General features: G+C 38.1%; 2 protein-coding genes across 2 annotated transcripts in view; one reads left to right on the top strand and one right to left on the bottom strand.

The window, feature by feature from the left end:
- The first annotated feature begins 247 nt into the window (after positions 1–247).
- On the top strand, positions 248–2,124 carry LOC103720368 (EID1-like F-box protein 3). The gene has a single exon (XM_039115882.3). It carries the CDS (start codon positions 695–697, stop codon positions 1,610–1,612), a length of 918 nt encoding a protein of 305 aa, XP_038971810.3. The 5' UTR covers positions 248–694; the 3' UTR covers positions 1,613–2,124.
- Positions 2,125–6,572: 4,448 nt separating this feature from the next.
- LOC103720361 (hyperosmolality-gated Ca2+ permeable channel 1.7-like) overlaps positions 6,573–17,760 on the bottom strand; it is a 92,597-nt gene continuing 81,409 nt past the window's right edge. Inside the window, exons 10-12 of the mRNA XM_088708347.2 lie at positions 10,108–10,432; positions 7,726–7,959; positions 6,573–7,062 (exon numbers count right to left, since the gene is read on the bottom strand). Of these exons, the coding sequence (XP_088564473.1) occupies positions 6,832–7,062; positions 7,726–7,959; positions 10,108–10,432 (790 nt within the window). The 3' untranslated portion in view covers positions 6,573–6,831. The remainder of the gene's footprint in view (positions 7,063–7,725; positions 7,960–10,107; positions 10,433–17,760) is intronic.

Raw genomic sequence — 17,760 nt, 5'->3', positions numbered from 1 at the left:
TCTGACACGTGTCCCGTTTCTCTGGCATCTGGACAAAAGCTCCTCCGCCCCCCCCCCCCCCCCCCCCCCCCGCGTTCGCTTTGTCCTTTTCCTCCCCCTCCTTCCAACCGGGTTCGGTTTTAGTCTTCTTTGGTCAACCGGGACCGGTTCAAAAGTTTGCATCCCCAGAAGAAATAGCTGGGAAACGGCATTTCACAATTCATATAGACTCCATATTATCAAGATAACCAGTAGAGAGTTGCTTAGATTTCCCAACTTATACGCAGAGATATCTATTCTATGGGACCCGAGTTTCCTGGGTTCTCTCCAAAATAAATTACACACAAGGGTGTTATATGGAAAAGCATTTCTAGATAATTCATACATTCTTTTCTAGATTTCCATGCCATTTCTCATCATTTAGTACCCGTTATTTATTTATTTATTTATTGTTTTTCTGTTTTATTTCAAAAGTATGAGTATGTCCCAGCTATAAAAGTCCAAGCGGATTGAAAGGTCTTGGATCCGGTTTAGGGGCAGGAAGCATTTGTGACTGGGTGACCGGGAACCGCGCTGATCCGACCCCTTAGTTTTTCAAAACGAATCAAATCCAAGAAAGAAACCGGAGTCCGCGAAGCGCCGGACACGGAGCCAAGCGCTTTAAATATCCTGACCAAACCGCCCGCAGACCCACCCCGATCCACAACTCCCGGCCATGATCGACAACATCCGAAACCCCGAATCCACGTGCAACGACCCCAGCTGCAGCGGCGGCGGCGGCGGCGGCAATGCGGCAGGGGTGGCGATCCCTGGAGGCGGCGCCCGAGGCGGCGGAGGCGACGAGAACACGGGGCTCCAGGACGAGCGGGTGCTAATGCTGGTTTTCCGGTCTCTTAACTGGGACCCCCACCTGGTGTGCATCGCCGCCTGCGTCTCCCGCCGCCTCCGCGCCGTCGCCAACCGCGTCCTCTGGCGAGAGCTCTGCATCTCCCGTGCCCCACGCATGGTCTCCGCCCTCACTGCCGGCGGCGGCGCCACCCGTATCGGCGGCGGGTGGCACGCCCTCGCGAAGCTCCTCTTCTTCTGCTGCGGCTGCGCCGCCTCCACCCGCTTCTTCCCCCTCCCGGAGAGCCGCCTCCCGACCCCCGGCCACTTCGCCCCCGTCTCCCGCTTCTCCAAGACCTCCGGCCGCTCCTTCCTTTCCCGCCGCTGCTGGGGCGACCTCCTCTACGTCTCCGACCCCTGCGAGCACGCCGCCACTTCCCCGTCGGACGAGGCCGACCTCGGCGCTTACCGCGGGGTCTTCCGGGGGTTCATGCGCTCGAGGACCCGGGCCTGTCTCATCGGCCGGCAGGTGGAGCTGGAGTCCCGGGTGCGCTGCCCCTACTGCGGCGCCCGTGTCTGGAGCATGACCGCCGCCGGGCTCGTCCCTCGCAGCGCTTCCCGCCGCCTCGGCTCCCACGAGGGCGACCTCGAGTACTTCGTCTGCGTCAACGGCCACCTCCATGGCTTCTGCTGGCTTGCCCATTTATCCTCCACTGACGACGACGACGACGAAGATCATGACGACGACGACGACGACGACGAAGAAGATCATGACGACGACGACGACGACGGTCATGTTGCATGTTGAAACAGAGACAGAGATGTGTGCGTGTGTGTGTGTGTGAGAGAGAGAGAGAGAGAGAGAGAGAGAGAGAGAGAGGGAGGTAGGTTTAGGTGTTGATGCGTTTGGTTGTTTGTTTGGGAAGAGGCACAGTAGGTAGCCTGTTGTGTTTTTTTTTTTTTTTTTTTGGTTGGTCCACTGTTTCACTTGATCCATCCCCTGCTTCTCTCCTTCCGATTTCAAAATAAAAGGAGTATCCTGTACGCTCCCTGCCATGTTTACCGTACTATTTTGTACTGTATTCTAGCCTGAGCTTTGTCCAGTATGCCGAATCCGTGATCGTTGGCCTTTAGTTCGTTTTTTTGTCAAGACTTGGGAGGAACAGGGGATGCCCCTGTTCTCTCGGTTTAGAATTTGGAATTTTGGATTGGATACGGGGAGTGTTGTGCTGCTGCCGCGTGGGTTGATGTGATGGTTATGTTATCTGTGAGTTTTAGGAGCTAAAAGCTGAACATTATTACGAAATGAATCTTAAGAGTTTGAATCTGATTCCAGACTTTGTTACTATAGAACTACTGTTTCTTGTCGCCGTGGGCCGACAACAAACAAACTGGTAAGGAAACATTCATCCCTGAAAATCTTCGCAATGTACATGTGTCCACAGAATAATTTTTTGGATACTGCGTGCAAAGAAGTTCTTCAACTTATATTTCATTACCCTACAGAATAATATAGGCGAACAACTCGGCTTCATAGGCTGGAGCCCTGCAATCTCCGTCGCAATGAGATAATATCCTGATCCATAGTGTCAAGTCTGTGTGTTGGACTGCAACTTGACTGATTAGTGACTATATGCAAATATTAAATTCATTGAACACTTGTGTGCCGAGTGCCACCTCATTTATTTTCTACATCAAGCTTTAAGGAGGTAGGGTGGCAGACTTGGCCCTCAAGCTAGAAGTTGATGACTTCCTCTCGGTTTTGATAACTTCAATCTAGAAGTTGTTATAATAGAATCTAGTATCGAATAACCATGGGGTTGAGGATTTTCGGCCAGCATCAAGAAAGCATCGAAACCACTGAACCAGCTCCATGATCCTTGGCTCTCTCCTTTCATCGATTCATGGGTGCTACTTGGCATCATCTCAACTTTGTTTTTTTATTTTTTTTTAAAAAAAAATCAAACTTCATGATTGATTCCTCCCTCCTCCTCTATTAGTAGACTTTGGAGGAGAGGATTGAGCCTCTACTTTGCACGCACAACTTTTGGAACTATAGCTTAAAATCTGTTAGTTTTAGCTCCTCCCGCTCTTCCTCTCTTCTCCTTCCTATTTTCTCTTAGACCTAGATCGCCCAACCCAAAGAGTAGACTCATTTGAGATTCAAAAAAGCCTAAAGTAATGAAGAGTTCAAGTTAGGAACTTCTCCGAGGGGTCTCCTCCATGGGGAAGCATGCTTGATAATCTTGAAGCTAACATTTTAATATATGTTTGATCAACAAAAAATTCTTGCTCTCGATGATAGATCGGCTTGTTCTTTCGTTCTTTTACTTATTTTAGCTTAATCTGTCTACTTGCTTACGAGCTAGTAGATCTTTGATTTCACTTCATTTTTGAGCATCTATATGGGTGGATAGGGTCATGGCCAAAAAAAACATGTTAATTATCAAATTAGCTTAGCTTATGCATCCAATAATTAAAAAATATGTATTATTTTATGTTATTTAAACTATCCATTTTTGACCACTAGATGCATAGACAATGTATAGGGTAGAGATCTTCAAATCATAGGATTTATTGATATCATATACTTGAGAAATAGTACGACACTAATGCTTAGGTCATTAGTGTCAGCTTCATAACCTAAGACTTCATCTAAAAAGACTAGCCATAAGGTATTATTTTGGTTTCTTAGCTCTGTATAAGTACCCAAATCTATCCAACAAATAATCGATGTAGGATAAAACATACGCCTGCACAGATCCTCACATAACCCTCCTCCCGAATTAAAGCTTTAGCATATTCGCCAGACTAAGAATCCAAATCCATTCAAATTCAACCACAAACACCACCATCAGCTCGTGATCAGCTTTAATATATTTGTGCTGCAGTGTCCTTTAATTCATATAGGTCATAAGCCGAGTCCGCTCTGATACCATATTAATTGTTATGCCTCCGACCCGAGTTTGCGAGCCAGAGGGTGCAGCAACTGCCGCTTATTCATAAGAAACTCTCTCTACAAGCATGGAAGACATCTCATCACGATATCATAAAGGAAACGACGAAATAAACTTAAATAACTAATGTTCAAACTTTCATTTTAATAACTAAAATAAAATTTTAATATCTCACAAAACCAACAATATTAAAAAGATCTTAAATCAAACTCAAGTTAAATTCTGATCTAAATTAAATATTATCAAATTCAACCTCTAGTCACTCTCTCAATTATAACCCCATCAATCTTAGGTCTCAAAATCAGTAAAAATAATAAGATATGGAATAATAAACTAGACAAACTAGTAAGTAATGAACACTTTAACCAAACTAATCAGACAATAAATTAAACAAAATCAGTAAAAATAATAAGATATGGAATAATAAACTAGACAAACTAGTAAGTAATGAACACTTTAACCAAACTAATCAGACAATAAATTAAATAATTATTTAAAATGAACACTTTAACCAAACTAATCAGACAATAAATTAAACAAAATCAGTAAAAATAATAAGATATGGAATAATAAACTAGACAAACTAGTAAGTAATGAACACTTTAACCAAACTAATCAGACAATAAATTAAATAATTATATATAAAAAATATACATATGGAATTCATTAGTTCAAAACAAAATCTGAATATGCAGCATTATCAAAATATTATGCATATCAAATTCAATCTTTCTCAAAATCAAATTTCGTTCACAAAACCAAATTATTTCAAATCATCAAGTTCATCTCGTCAACCATAAGCTATGACTATAATTTTTTTATGGCAGGGTGATTATACCTTGTAACTTTTTACGGTGTGTCGTGCATCATCTTACAACAAAGTTCTTCAAGACTGTGTATTTACTTGCAGTATATCGTGCATCTTCTTGCGACAAATTTTTAGGACTAATCAAGTGCCAACGTATTGGCCTCCATTGGCGGGATTCTTAACATAGTCAGGCTGAGAGTTTAAAATAATCATGCAGTTCATATCTCAATTCAACAAAAATATAAAAAATCATGCGATATCGAAATTAATTAAACGAGTTCAATATTTCTGACCATGCATCATCGTATTTTAAAATAAAATATATTCAATAATAAAATATTATTCATCAAATTTATACATCATAATTGGTACGATTCAAATTTATTAATATAATAATCTTATAATTTGCCGATAAATCTAGAAAAAGGAATACATTTTCCACCTTGCGAGTGAAATCAAACCATAGATCCAACTAATTTTCAAAATCCCTCTCAGACTTTAAAACTCCGGCGAGCGCTCAACTAAAATCTCTAGTGAGCACCATGAGCCAAGGCCGCTGGAAGTTAAGAGGAGAAGAAGAAAGAAATTGACGGTGGTCTAGCAATGATGATCGACAAAACTAATCAGCGGTGAGGAGAAGAGGGTATGGGGGTTTTTACATAGTCGATTGGGGCTAGGTTTCCTAGCTCCTATAGAAAATCTGGATGAAGGAGGAGTTTATCTCTTACTCAAGTCGAATAGGACTCTTAACCCCTTTTTTTCTCCGTCTCCTTCTCCAACTCTTATATTTGAGCCGGTCAAATGGGCCAGACTCAATTCCTTATTAGATGGGCTGGATGTTACAGTCAACCCCTTAATCATCCAGTGAGAATCAACCTTATTAGGGCAATTGTGTGGACATCTATATATTAGCTCTACTATATATCAAAAAAATATTTGATTTGGAGATTCTTAGCCTATGCATCTAGTGGTCATATGACTCCTCAATATTTAAACAATATGTTGGTGCCCTCACAACCTAATAAGGTTCGCTTTGAATGGATGCCTATAAGCTTAATATTAATTATTTGAGTTATTGGATATGATCTACTATCTCTAAACTACTTTTTGTCAAAAAATCATATAATTTGGAAATCATTCATTCATGCATCTTGTACTAGAAGTCAAAAATATATATTATTCATATTATTAAATTTATCCATTCTTGACCATTGGATGCATTAGTGATTGATAGACTAGGGAATTCTAAATCATTTAATTTTTTGGATAATAAGCAGTTTGGAGATAATAAAACACATCAAATGATTTGGATCTACGATGCTGGGCCCTCGGTAGTCTGATTAGGACCGACCTTTTATAGGTTGTTGTATGGGCACCATATATTAGCTCGTCCCATGCACACACATATATACGCATAAATATATAGACATATAAATATATATAATATATAAATATACATACATATTCATATACATTACACATATTCATATACATACATGCGCGCGCACATATATGTGCAGATTATACCAGATGATGTTTCACATCAAACTCATGAAAAAAAATGAAAGATAATCATGCCAAAAGATTTCATTGGAGCTCTTTCCTTGCACTAAATTCTCTCAAAATGGTGACCATATCCTTTTCAAATGGGAACGAAAAGAACCCTCCCCATTGTTATATAGTGAAGGATGAGATAGGATTATATAGAGTCAGAATCCTATCAAAGATTGTTACATGAACATGACAGATCAACAACACTGGTGTTGACTATTGTTTTGGTTAGGTCTCGCAACATACAATGCACTGTTGAGCCTATTTAAGGGGCAAGTTATAACATTCTTTACGGATAAGCTTCGACATGCGTTCAATTCCCATTTTACAACAGAGCAAACCATTTATTTTGGTTATCATTACCAAATAAAACAGGTTAGGTCAAGCCATGCATAACTCAACAAGCATATTAATAAATCGAGAGTGCAGGAATTAGCTTGAAAATATGATTTGTAAGACCGTTGCAGTAGAGTTGCATAAACTGAGATAAGCATAACCGAATCTCACAGGATTTTAGCTCAAAGGCATTACTGAGGACAAGCAATTCCAGAATCAATTTTGGTGCTGATATCAGGATTTTGTTTACATTCTCTAGTTGTACTTGCATAAGGGCTTTGGTTCTTTTACAGAATCATTTAATAGAGTCAGCATAACTGACAGGTCTTAGAAGAGAATATGACTACAAGATAAGGTGTGACAAGTTGATTCTTACTATTCGATCTCGGACCCAGCCTCAGAACCATATTTGCTTCCTCCAGGCGTACTCCTATTAGAATTCCGTTTGGTGGGCACAAGTGGGTTGTTTTCTTCCTCATCAATGGCTACTAGCCGTTCGATATCTTTGCTATGAAAGACTGGGTGAACATATGCATCTTGGAGGTAACTTCTCAAATTTAGGTTTGGATCTTTAGCTCGCTCTAGCGTGTCCTTCACCACTGCTTCCTGCAAAATGAGTTCACCATATAAATTCAAAAACCACTTATTGGGTCGTATTCTAGCTCCAGCATAAACATGATGGATTAAATAAAAAGCAATCTGCTATAGATACAATTTTAGTTATATCCATGTTTGAAGGTCATTAAACTAATGTTTTGGTAATGTAACAAATTTGGCTCATAGATCTTATGATCATTCATCTGCAAGATTTTCTGTGGAGTATTAGATTGTAAAATGAAGGGAAGCTGAATGAAGTTCTTTTATTCCTCAATTGAATGTCAAATATAATTTCTGACAAAAATAACATGTCAAACTTTTCATAGGCAAACTAATGGAACTTCTAAAGATAGAGATCTTCCCCACAGGATCTAGTAGTTTTCTTGGATAAATCATAGTTTTCTTGGATAAATCAGGTGTTTATAATTTCAGATGATTTTGTATTGGAGCTTCGCTTTTAATAAGTGGCTCTTGCAATTATGCTTGATTCGGGACACTTTAGGACTATTGCATTCATTTTTCTGATGGGCAAGAAGCATAACAACCCCCCCCCCCCCCCCCCCCAACCAATCCCCAGGGATATCCTCTTTCTTGCTTTAATAAAATCTCCCTCCTACAATGGATGTTTGATTTTTCAAAAAAGTTATTGTAAATTATGGACTTCGGATATACCTGTAGTGGGAATTTCACAAAAGCAGGCTCAAATCGACTCTTGCAATATTTATGAAACCATATGGTCAATATAGGAAGAGCAATGAGTACTGGTGTAGCATGCTTAGGGTCTTTTGTAGACATCAAGCCCATAAGTGTAAGCTGTGATATTATCATTGCAATAATCAACCGTCTATGTACATCTGGCCAAAATGCTGCTCCGCTCTCATATTCTTGGTCGTATACATTTATGATCTTGCAGCAAGAAACATGAGAAGTGAACAAACAAGAATGGAAAAGAGAAAGAACACAAAAGTAAGACCCAGTATAATCATCATCAGTATAAGCCATGTTCTTGTAAGTTGTAATCAAATGTCAAGCACTGTAATGAAGCAAAAGAAGCATCCCAAAGAACCATATAAAAGCTAAAAGAGTTTACGAGTTATTCAACAACTATATCTACAATTCATAATTATTGAAAAGAATTTTCAGAATCAGAGCAAAGATGCCTTTGGAATCAAAGTAGACAATAATCAGTTTTCAATTAGAATGCATCTCTTCCTTCTAACCACAAAGAAAATTTGCAGTATTGATTTTAACTCCTTTTCTTTACAGGACCAGTGTTCTATGATTCAGTATTTAAACAGCTTAGTAATGTGTTGACTACACCTAAGCTTTCCCACCTTTTTTACCAAGGCAAAAAGTTTCCCCCCTTCCAATCTGGCAGCACTCACTGCCACATAAAACTATGTAGTAGATGGAAGATTGCTAAACATAAAGTTCATAACATCCTCAATTTATAACATATAAACATTAAAATGATTAATCTACTGGTCGTACCACATAGTGCATACTTTACTAGCCATTTTAGCAGTACCCAGAACCCCCTTGGGGCTGAATCATGGGCAAACTGACCTGAACCACCCCAAACTGGCCCCTCGGGGATTTAACATCATACCCTTTTGTCTCATTACTGGTCGGTACCATGTTTCAGTAATGCATATGCTGCATTAAATACCATGCAAGCCAGTGAGCATGAGGGGGGGTTCTGCGTCTGATTTTTAAAATCTTACATAGAAGGCAACTAATTTTCATTCATGCTTGTGGACAGAAAAGCTTTGGATGCATCTTAGCTCAGTGAGCATGCAATCATTTGGCTTCCCAGAGAACATAAAGCATCCCATCTCGAGGCCTTCATTGCAAGATGGAGTGGCAATTAGCAGGAAGATGGAGAAGTTTTCAATTGATGGATTTGGTTCAAAGCAAGGACTCTTGAGTCCCCATGGGACAGCGGGGTGTTACACCATCCCAAGTGTCAAGATGGGACAGGAAATCCCCTGTCCCAAGTGTTGGGACCCGGCACACCCTATTCTATGGAAAACCCGGGACAGTCCCATCTCACGTGATTTGAATCCTTGGGTTCAAAGCAAGTAATGAATGGAATTTATATGGTCATATTTTAAAAAACATAATTCTTGTTCTATTTCTACTTCTGGTGAGAAAGGCCTGCAACTCTGCTTGACTAGGTGGCTGTTGAATTGTTAACTTCCTTGCAAACAAAAGCTATCTAATATTTATGGCCTTGAATGGAGGATGATATGGCAATTAGCTACAAGATGGAGAAAATATCACCTACTGGAAATGTTGAAATTTCAATAGTGTTCATAAAATGGCGTGTTTGGTATTCTTGGACATTCATCTCATTCATACATGTGGAAACTTTTCAATAATCGATTTTGGGCATGAATAGAAAAGTTAGCTCACACTTAAAGTGTTCTGTTTTTTCTTTACTACTATGTTTTATCAAACAATAAAATATCATTTTGAGTTACGTGGGAGTGAATTAGATTCATATTCTTTTAATTATTCAGAGTTTAAATTTTCTGATGCCAAGATATGACACAGGTTCTGTTGTTTACAACTTTGATTGAACTTTATGTTCCTTTCCATTTTGTCTAATATCTGATACTTGACCAATTCTGGCCTTTCAGGTTAATTTAGCATATTGTCTCTGATCTGGGCCCCGGTTTTACATGTGGAATCCTTTTGTAAGAAATCACATTTCTAAGTAATTTGAGGTGAACATTACCTAATGAAGTATGTACTCCAACTCTTTCTCTCTCTTTGAAAACTTGTTAATTGTTAAGTTACATGAAAATCCATGTATCATGGGATGCAATGCAATTTCCTGGATTTCAAATTCTTCACTTTAGAATAATCAATATATGTCACAAAATCAATGCAATATAGCTAATAAAGGTAATACACATTACAATATTACATAGATCTCTTCATCAAAAAGAAATCAAATTTCAACAAGCATCAACTAGAAGTGATCTTTGAAAAGCTCAAGAAAGGTGACAGAGTAAGAAAAACTTGTTAAATCCATAATAAGCAACGTACCTGGTGACGAAAAACAACATAGGACAAACTGAAGAAGACAACTATGAAAGGAAGAAAAATCGGTGTGACAACAGAATAAACAAGGCCAAGCAAAAAGTACAGTTGTATTCTAGGTTCTGAGGAGGCAAAATCTAAGCTCCCAGGATCCATAGCCTGCTCCCGGTCTTGCTCAGTTTTAACCAAAAATGCATTCTTCAAATGGTAAATGATTAGCGGTTTCAATCTAACAATCTCTGAAGCAACACCAGCCCAGCCATCAAGCATTATATAAGTAATGAAAAATGTTGCTTTCGCTGGAATAGCCGTCCCAACAATAACTGGATATCTGCATAAGAGTCGAAAATCTGATATCAGAACTTCATGAGGCACAGAATGCTTTAATATGTAGTACATAAGCAGTTCCTTTTTTTCTAATTTCAAGGAAAATAAAAAGCATAATGTGCTGATAAGGGTGTTTATCTGATGACAAAAAAATATTTATGTAAACTTTGGTAGTTTTAAGTAGATGCTGAACTGGAAAATTTTGGTTGGAAAATTATTTCCAAATCCTGCAAACAAGATAAACTCCTTACTCCTAGCGAGGAAGTATTATCCAAAAACCCATTTTCTTCCTAAACTAACCGTAGACAAACATATTTTGAAAAATTGGTCTCCTGTTTCTGTCTCCCTAATCCCTAATGCCACCAGTCAAAACCTATCTCTCTCTGTATTAGGCTTTTAGTTTTGAGTGGAGAATTCAAATACTTTTCTGTGAAGATTTGTCCAAGAATGACTTGGAAAGATATTTTTTATCCAAGAACAAATTTATTAAGATTTGAACTTATATGGGAGGCAAGTTAAAAAGGAAAGTGCTAATCTGAATAAACACCATGAAGTTACTCATAATGTGGTGTGGAATGCATAAGAGTTCACTATAACCAAACTTACATCTCACGAGTATCCATCTACTAATGAACTTTCTCTAGTCAGGGCTGGGTGAAAGTATCAAGCTTTTGTATTTAACTCCATTGTACAAAACTTTAGTGGAAATCAAGGTACGCCATCTCAATATCAGGCCCCATACCAGTGCCACCCTATTATTATGTCGGTATGATGGTACAAAGGACCATTCGGCGTACCGAGTGTCGGTATATCTCCCGTATCGCATATCGATACTGAACCGGTATGGTATGATACGCCTCATACCGTCTGGTTCGGTACGGTATGGCATACCTTGGTACAAACTCTTTTTGTTATTTGATTCTTCTCCTTTCGGCATTTTGATGATAATAAAACAAAGTCTATGCCCATAGTCATGATCACCTGACAAAACAGCATACTAATATGTTGTTGTATCTAATTCTTTATTAATTGTTCCTTGAAGTTTTTATTTAGAAAGTTCTTTCTTTCTAATGCTTCCTCGCAACTCTAAGAGACAATCTCTACTAGAGCCCTACTTCAGTCTTTATTGCAAACGGTAGTAGTATCAGATAAATATTCATAATTTGACTAATTATTGGTGCAATTTTTAAACTTTTTTAGATTAGATATTTCTAACTCTGCAAGTTTTAGCTTTAAGAAACAACCATCTTATTCAAGGTAATCTCAGTATCAGATCTTGTACTGTTGCACAATCAATACACCTTGTACCAAGGTCCGCCGAACTAGTATCGGGATCTGTACCAGTCGGCGGACGGTTTGGTACGGTAACTGGTACCGTACCAACACACGGGATGTCAAGGCGTGCCGGTTTGGAACCAACAAGCCAATTTTTTTTCAATGCACTTTAGTTTTGATTTATTGATAATCAATTTTTTTAACTTTTTCAATGATTTTAAATATACTTTGATATTTTTTAATGTTTCTTATCCCAATATAACCTAAATCAAGAACTTTCGAACTGGGCCGAACTGTCCTGTTCCGGCCATACCGAGCCGACCCGACAGGACCAGGTCGATTCACCTGTGCAGTTCAGAACCAAACCGATCAGAATCAGTCCTGAACTGCACAGAATCGGTCCAAATCGACCAATTCCTCATGGAACCGGTGCGAATTGGCCGGTTCGCACCAGTTTGGATCGGTTTCGAATTGGTTCTCCCCCTCTCTCCTTTTCGTTTTAAAATTCCATCGTTGGAAAGGCTTGAGAAACTTCTCAGCTCCTCCCAGCATACTTCTTCACCCCTCCGGAAAAAAATGCGAAGATTCAAGACGATCAAGAATAATCCAACCTAAAATAAGTTATGCTTCCTTGCCTCTAACTCATTTCCTCCTCTCTTTTTTTCGACGATGAAAAATGCCTCAAAATTTGCAAAATGAAGGAAAATCATGCCAAAATTTTCATTTGGCATAATTTCATTATGTTGTAGATCTATGGATGATCTACACAATCCTACAAAAAAATTTTTAATGTTTGGATTATATATAATTTTAAAATTAAAAATATATTTTTGGATTAAAAAATAAAATTAAATAAAAAAATAAAAAAATAGAGGTGTATTTAGGGGCTTTCAAGCTACTCTTCAGCTAAATTTGATATTCATTTATTTAAATTTTAATGTAATCATGCGCATAGTGACCTAGGCTTAAATTTTAAAAAAATTAAGAAATAAATAGCCTTTGATGTATGACTACAGGTCTAGAAAAATATATGCAGCGTTCATATAGAATTCTACATATATCTGAGCTCAATAATTTTTTGAAATATTGATATTTAAAAATTATTTTTTAATTTAAAAAATGATTAAAAATATAAAATTAATACCAAAAATTATAACAAATTAATAGTACATATTATATATTTCTCAAGTAAAAAATATATTTTTCAAAATTTATGGCATTTAAACATATTTCTAAATTTTAAAATTATTAAAAAATATTTTTTTAATCATAATAAAATTTTACTATTTTTAGATAATTGATAGATCGGTATATTTGATAAACCTGCAGGAATGGAACCATTAAAAAAAAAGGCCCATAGCATGATATTGGTTAGGATCATGGGCAATTGCTCTCGGGTCGGCACTACTGAAAGTACAACTGGTGCAACATAGAGTTCAAGAAAAGAGGGCTAACTAGGTTGAAGTAGCACTTAGCTAGTGATTATCCCGACGTATCTATCTACCAAAAATGGCCACAGAAGTTCCGACAGCTGATGAAGAAGCACTTTGCTGATTTTAGAGCAACAAAAAAGAGGACAACAAAGAAGAAGGTGGTGGACTGCCGAGCGGCAGAGCCATCCTATCACTTCAGAGAGTCAGAGGCGGCATCCGCTCCAGATAACGAGAAGGCATAGATCCAAATTGTCATTCAAGCAAGCCTGGATGATCATGGCAACAGGATGAGGTGGCCAAACATAGGGCTCGATTTGGACTCTCACACTACGAGTCGAATTTTGGTTCTGCGACTGGTAGGGAAGATCCAGAGTTTAGGACTTTCTCAGTTAGGGAGGTCGTCAGTAGAGGCAAGCCGTATTGAATCTATGTTGAGGCTTTTGGTAGCATAAAGAAGTCCTCTAAAGAGATTCCACCATAAGCGACCATCTATGATTTAGATCTACATGTCTTTCCCCGCAAGGATTCGAAGCAACAGAGGGTTGACACAATGCTAAAGAAGGATAAGAAGAAAGATATATGGTGAGCTATTAAATCTTGGTTTTACTTCAGCCACATCCCAGTGAATGTGGCAGACAATACATACTATAGATCTATCATTTTCTCCATACAGGTTGCTGGTCTCGGTGTAGATCTTTCATGACCGAAGGACATCTATGGTGAGCTTCTTGACAACAAGTGGATTGCCTTATACTCTGCAAGTGGCCCACATATGGACTGACAGTGATGTGTGATGGTTAGACCGATCCTACCGAGTAGAGCATCATTAATTTTTTGACATATTGTGATACGAAGACTTTCTTCCATAAGTCGGTTGATGCTTCTAATCAGGTGCACGATGCCATGTATATCCTCACATTGATGGAGGAGCTGATTAATCAAGTAGGAGAAAAGAATGTTGTGCAGGTCATCACTGATAATGGGCCACAATATAAAGCCGCTAGAAAGATCTTGATAGAGCAGAAGCCATATATTTTTTGGACCCCATATGCTACACATTGTATCGACTTCATATTGATGGACATTGCAAAGATTCGTAGCGTATAACAGACAATGGAGACAGCTCAAACCATCACCAGATTATTTATAACCATATATGGGTCCTATCACTATTGAGGAGGTATGTAAGAAGAGAGATCTTAAGACTAGGCGTGACACGGTTTACTACCAACTACATTGCACTTTATAACCTTCTTGAGAGAAAAGCCGCCCAACGTCAGATGTTTGTCAATCCTGAGTGGCAGAAAAGCAGATTTGCGAGGGTCGGCACTGAAGGAAGCACTGTCGAGGACTTGATGACGAGGCAGACATTCTGGCGGCGGGCCGAGAAAATAGTGAAGGCTATCAAGCCATTGTAAACATGCTTCAGGTTGTGGACAGCAAGAGGTACCCTCAGATGGGCTTCTTGTATCATATGATTGAGAGGGCAAAGAATCAGATCAGGAAGGCAGATCCAACGCATGCCTAAGAGTACATCAATATCATTGAGCGATGGTGAGATTACTAAATGGGTAGAAACTTGCATCTAGTAAGAAAGCAAGAATATTGAAAATTAGATTGCTCTTGTACTAGTACAATTTTACTAAAATAATTACAAACTCTATATGCAGCTTACTACCTGAACCCGAGGTTCTAGTATACCATACCTGAAATCGATATAGATGACAAACTTCTAGCCGCTCTATATTATATGATTTACAAGATGGAACCTGATCTAGAAGTCACGACCCTATGTTTAGAAGAGGTAAATTAACTTAAGTAAAATGCATAACTTAACTCGTGTCTTCAACGATTAATATATTACAATACGGTTCTTTTTTACATACGAAAATATTTAGAGAGGGCACTGACAACTTTGGAGTCTCGATAGCTATTGTAAGTAAGAAAAGTATGAATCCAGGTATATTACATATCAACGATAACTATTACTTGACGTTAGATGGTTACTAGTATGATACTATCTTATATGTAATTTTCTTTAATGTTTTTACAACTGAATGGTGGATTCATTTTGATTTGTCCACGAAAAATCTTAAGCGGCTATCTATCTGAATTCTCTTCCAGACAGTTTCCTCGAGTGGCTATAAGTACAACTAGTCCACCTTTGCCTTCATCCACAGCAAGCAGAGGAACCATCTGACACGAAAGCGCCTCAACGACCTTACTACAATCTAAGGTTGAGGTTGAAGTGCATTCAGGAAGAAGTGGAGCTATAATACACAGCTCATTAACGATGAGGATGATCCTATGATCGGATGTCTTATCGATCAGCAGGAGGATCCAGAGCCTGATGAGCTAGGATCGCCTCAATGACCGACAAATTTCATAGCCAGCAAGTTGAGAGTCGATGTAGGGCAATGGGCAGATCACAACATTTCACGCATCTTTTCAGCTGACCGGCCACAACCATAGGGGTCACTAAGGAGCCGATCATCACATGACTCCTTGTTCGAGGCATACTCCTAGAGATATGATCCAGAGTTGCTTAAACAAAGCCACTATGCTACCCGGTCAACTCAGTCAGGAGGGCGACATTCATCCTTCCAGCTTAGCTAGGTAGAAAGAGGCACGAAGGGTAAGCAGACAGCTGCTTAGCACAATAAAAAAGAAAAAGAAAAGGCAGATGCAGCCCCGATAGAGAGTATGGAGTCAGTTCACTTAAATTTAGAGACCAGAAACAGCAACGATGATAGCACTGGTGGTCATAGATCTGCTGGCCAGGGAGAGAGTGGAGGACATGGACCACCGTTTATGAGATAAATTACAAGGTGATCTTCGATTCACCGGTGAGTCTAAATTTACGTATGCTACATAAGATAGTGACCACAGTGCACGATTTGGTAGATCCCACGAGGATACAATTGCACATAGGAGGCAGGCTCCTTGAGATTATTCAAGAGGACACGATGCAGCTACAGATAACCTTGCACGTGGAGTAGGATCTATAGATATATTAGGTTCCGAATTGTATACTGGATTTTATTACTCGTAGCCACATATAGTCTATGACCCATATGGATATGAATATGAATGTGTTTGAGGTATCGTCTTCCGGTGGCTACTATCCTACGCAGTTTGGAGCATCTTATGAGTCGGATTTTGCTGTCGACATATGTGGATGGGCCCTCCACAGCTGTATTATCAGTCAGAGGATACTCTCACAGCTAGAGCTTTAACGAGAAATCCAAGAGTAGTTATAACCCAGAGTGCGTTCCTTATGGGATGAGCATACAGAACTACAGAGCTGCTTGGTTAGACGGTTAGGTTGATGAGCCTCCTGATTATGCTAATGATCTGAATATCTACAAGAGGCATCACCACTCGATGAGATTTTAGATATCGGTATGTATGTTGTACTTTATACATATATAATTAATTATATCATTTTATATTTTGTATCTTACTAATTGATTTTAGAATATTTCATGTTGTTTTTTGTAGTATGCAATATCTTACTAATTATTTTATATTTTGTATCACTTTAAAATAACAAAATGTATTTCATCAGCTACTGAACCACCTATGGGCATTTCCGACACATAAATACGTCGGAATAACCACCAGCTAGGTTCTACTTCAACCTGGTTAGCCCCCTCTCTTGAACTCTATGTTGCACCAGTTGCTCTTCCAATGGTGTCAATCTGAAAGCATTTACAATCAATGTCATCCTCTGGATTTTTTTTCTTGATGATTTCATTCCTGCAGGTTTACTAAGTACGTCAGTTTATCAATTATTTAAAAATAAAAAATTTTATTACGATAAAAAAATATTTTTACTCAGAAATACATCTGATTTATCTAATATATATTACTAAATTTTTATGTTTTTGATTTATTTATATATTTTTAATAATTTTTAAATTTAAAAATATGTTTAAATATCACAAATTCAGAAAAATATTTTTTTACTTCAGAAAAGTTTTATGAAATATGTAATACGCACTACTAATTTTTCATATTTTTTTAATTATATATATTTTTTAAAACATAAATATTTTAAAAAATTAATTTTAGCTCAGATTTATATAGAACTTACCATGAATGCTATATATATTTTTCTAGACCTGTGGGCATGCATCAAAGGCTACTTATTTCTCTAATTTTTTTTCAAATTTAGGTTTAGGCCACTATGCACATGATAGCATCAAATATTAAATAAATGAATACTAAATTTAACTAGGGAGTATTTTGCATGCCCCTAAATAATCTTCTAATTTTACAGTCTTTTTTTGAATTTTATTTTATTTTTTTATTTTTAATCTAAAAATATATTTTTTAATTTTAAAAATTATATATAATCCAAAAATTAAATTTTTTTGTGGGATTGTGTAGATCATCCATAGATCTATAACATATCATAGAATCATGCCAAAATCAAAAATTTTGGCATGATCTTTCCTCATTTTGCAATTTTTGAGGTATTTTTCGGCTTTAAAAAAAGGAAGAAATGAGGTAGAAAAGGAGAAGCATACCTTATTTTGGGTTGGATCCTCTTTTAATCATCACATTTTTGGCTGTTGGAGGGGGGGCAGGGTGGTTGAAGAAGAATTGAACGAAGGCCAAG

The sequence above is a fragment of the Phoenix dactylifera genome, chromosome 12 (genome assembly GCF_051530095.1).
Source record: "Phoenix dactylifera cultivar Ajwa chromosome 12, Ajwa_hap1_PhDact_Kaust_v1.1, whole genome shotgun sequence".
Lineage (NCBI taxonomy): Eukaryota > Viridiplantae > Streptophyta > Magnoliopsida > Arecales > Arecaceae > Phoenix > Phoenix dactylifera.
Note: the sequence above shows the minus strand (reverse complement) of the source record. Positions and strands in the feature narration are given on the sequence as shown.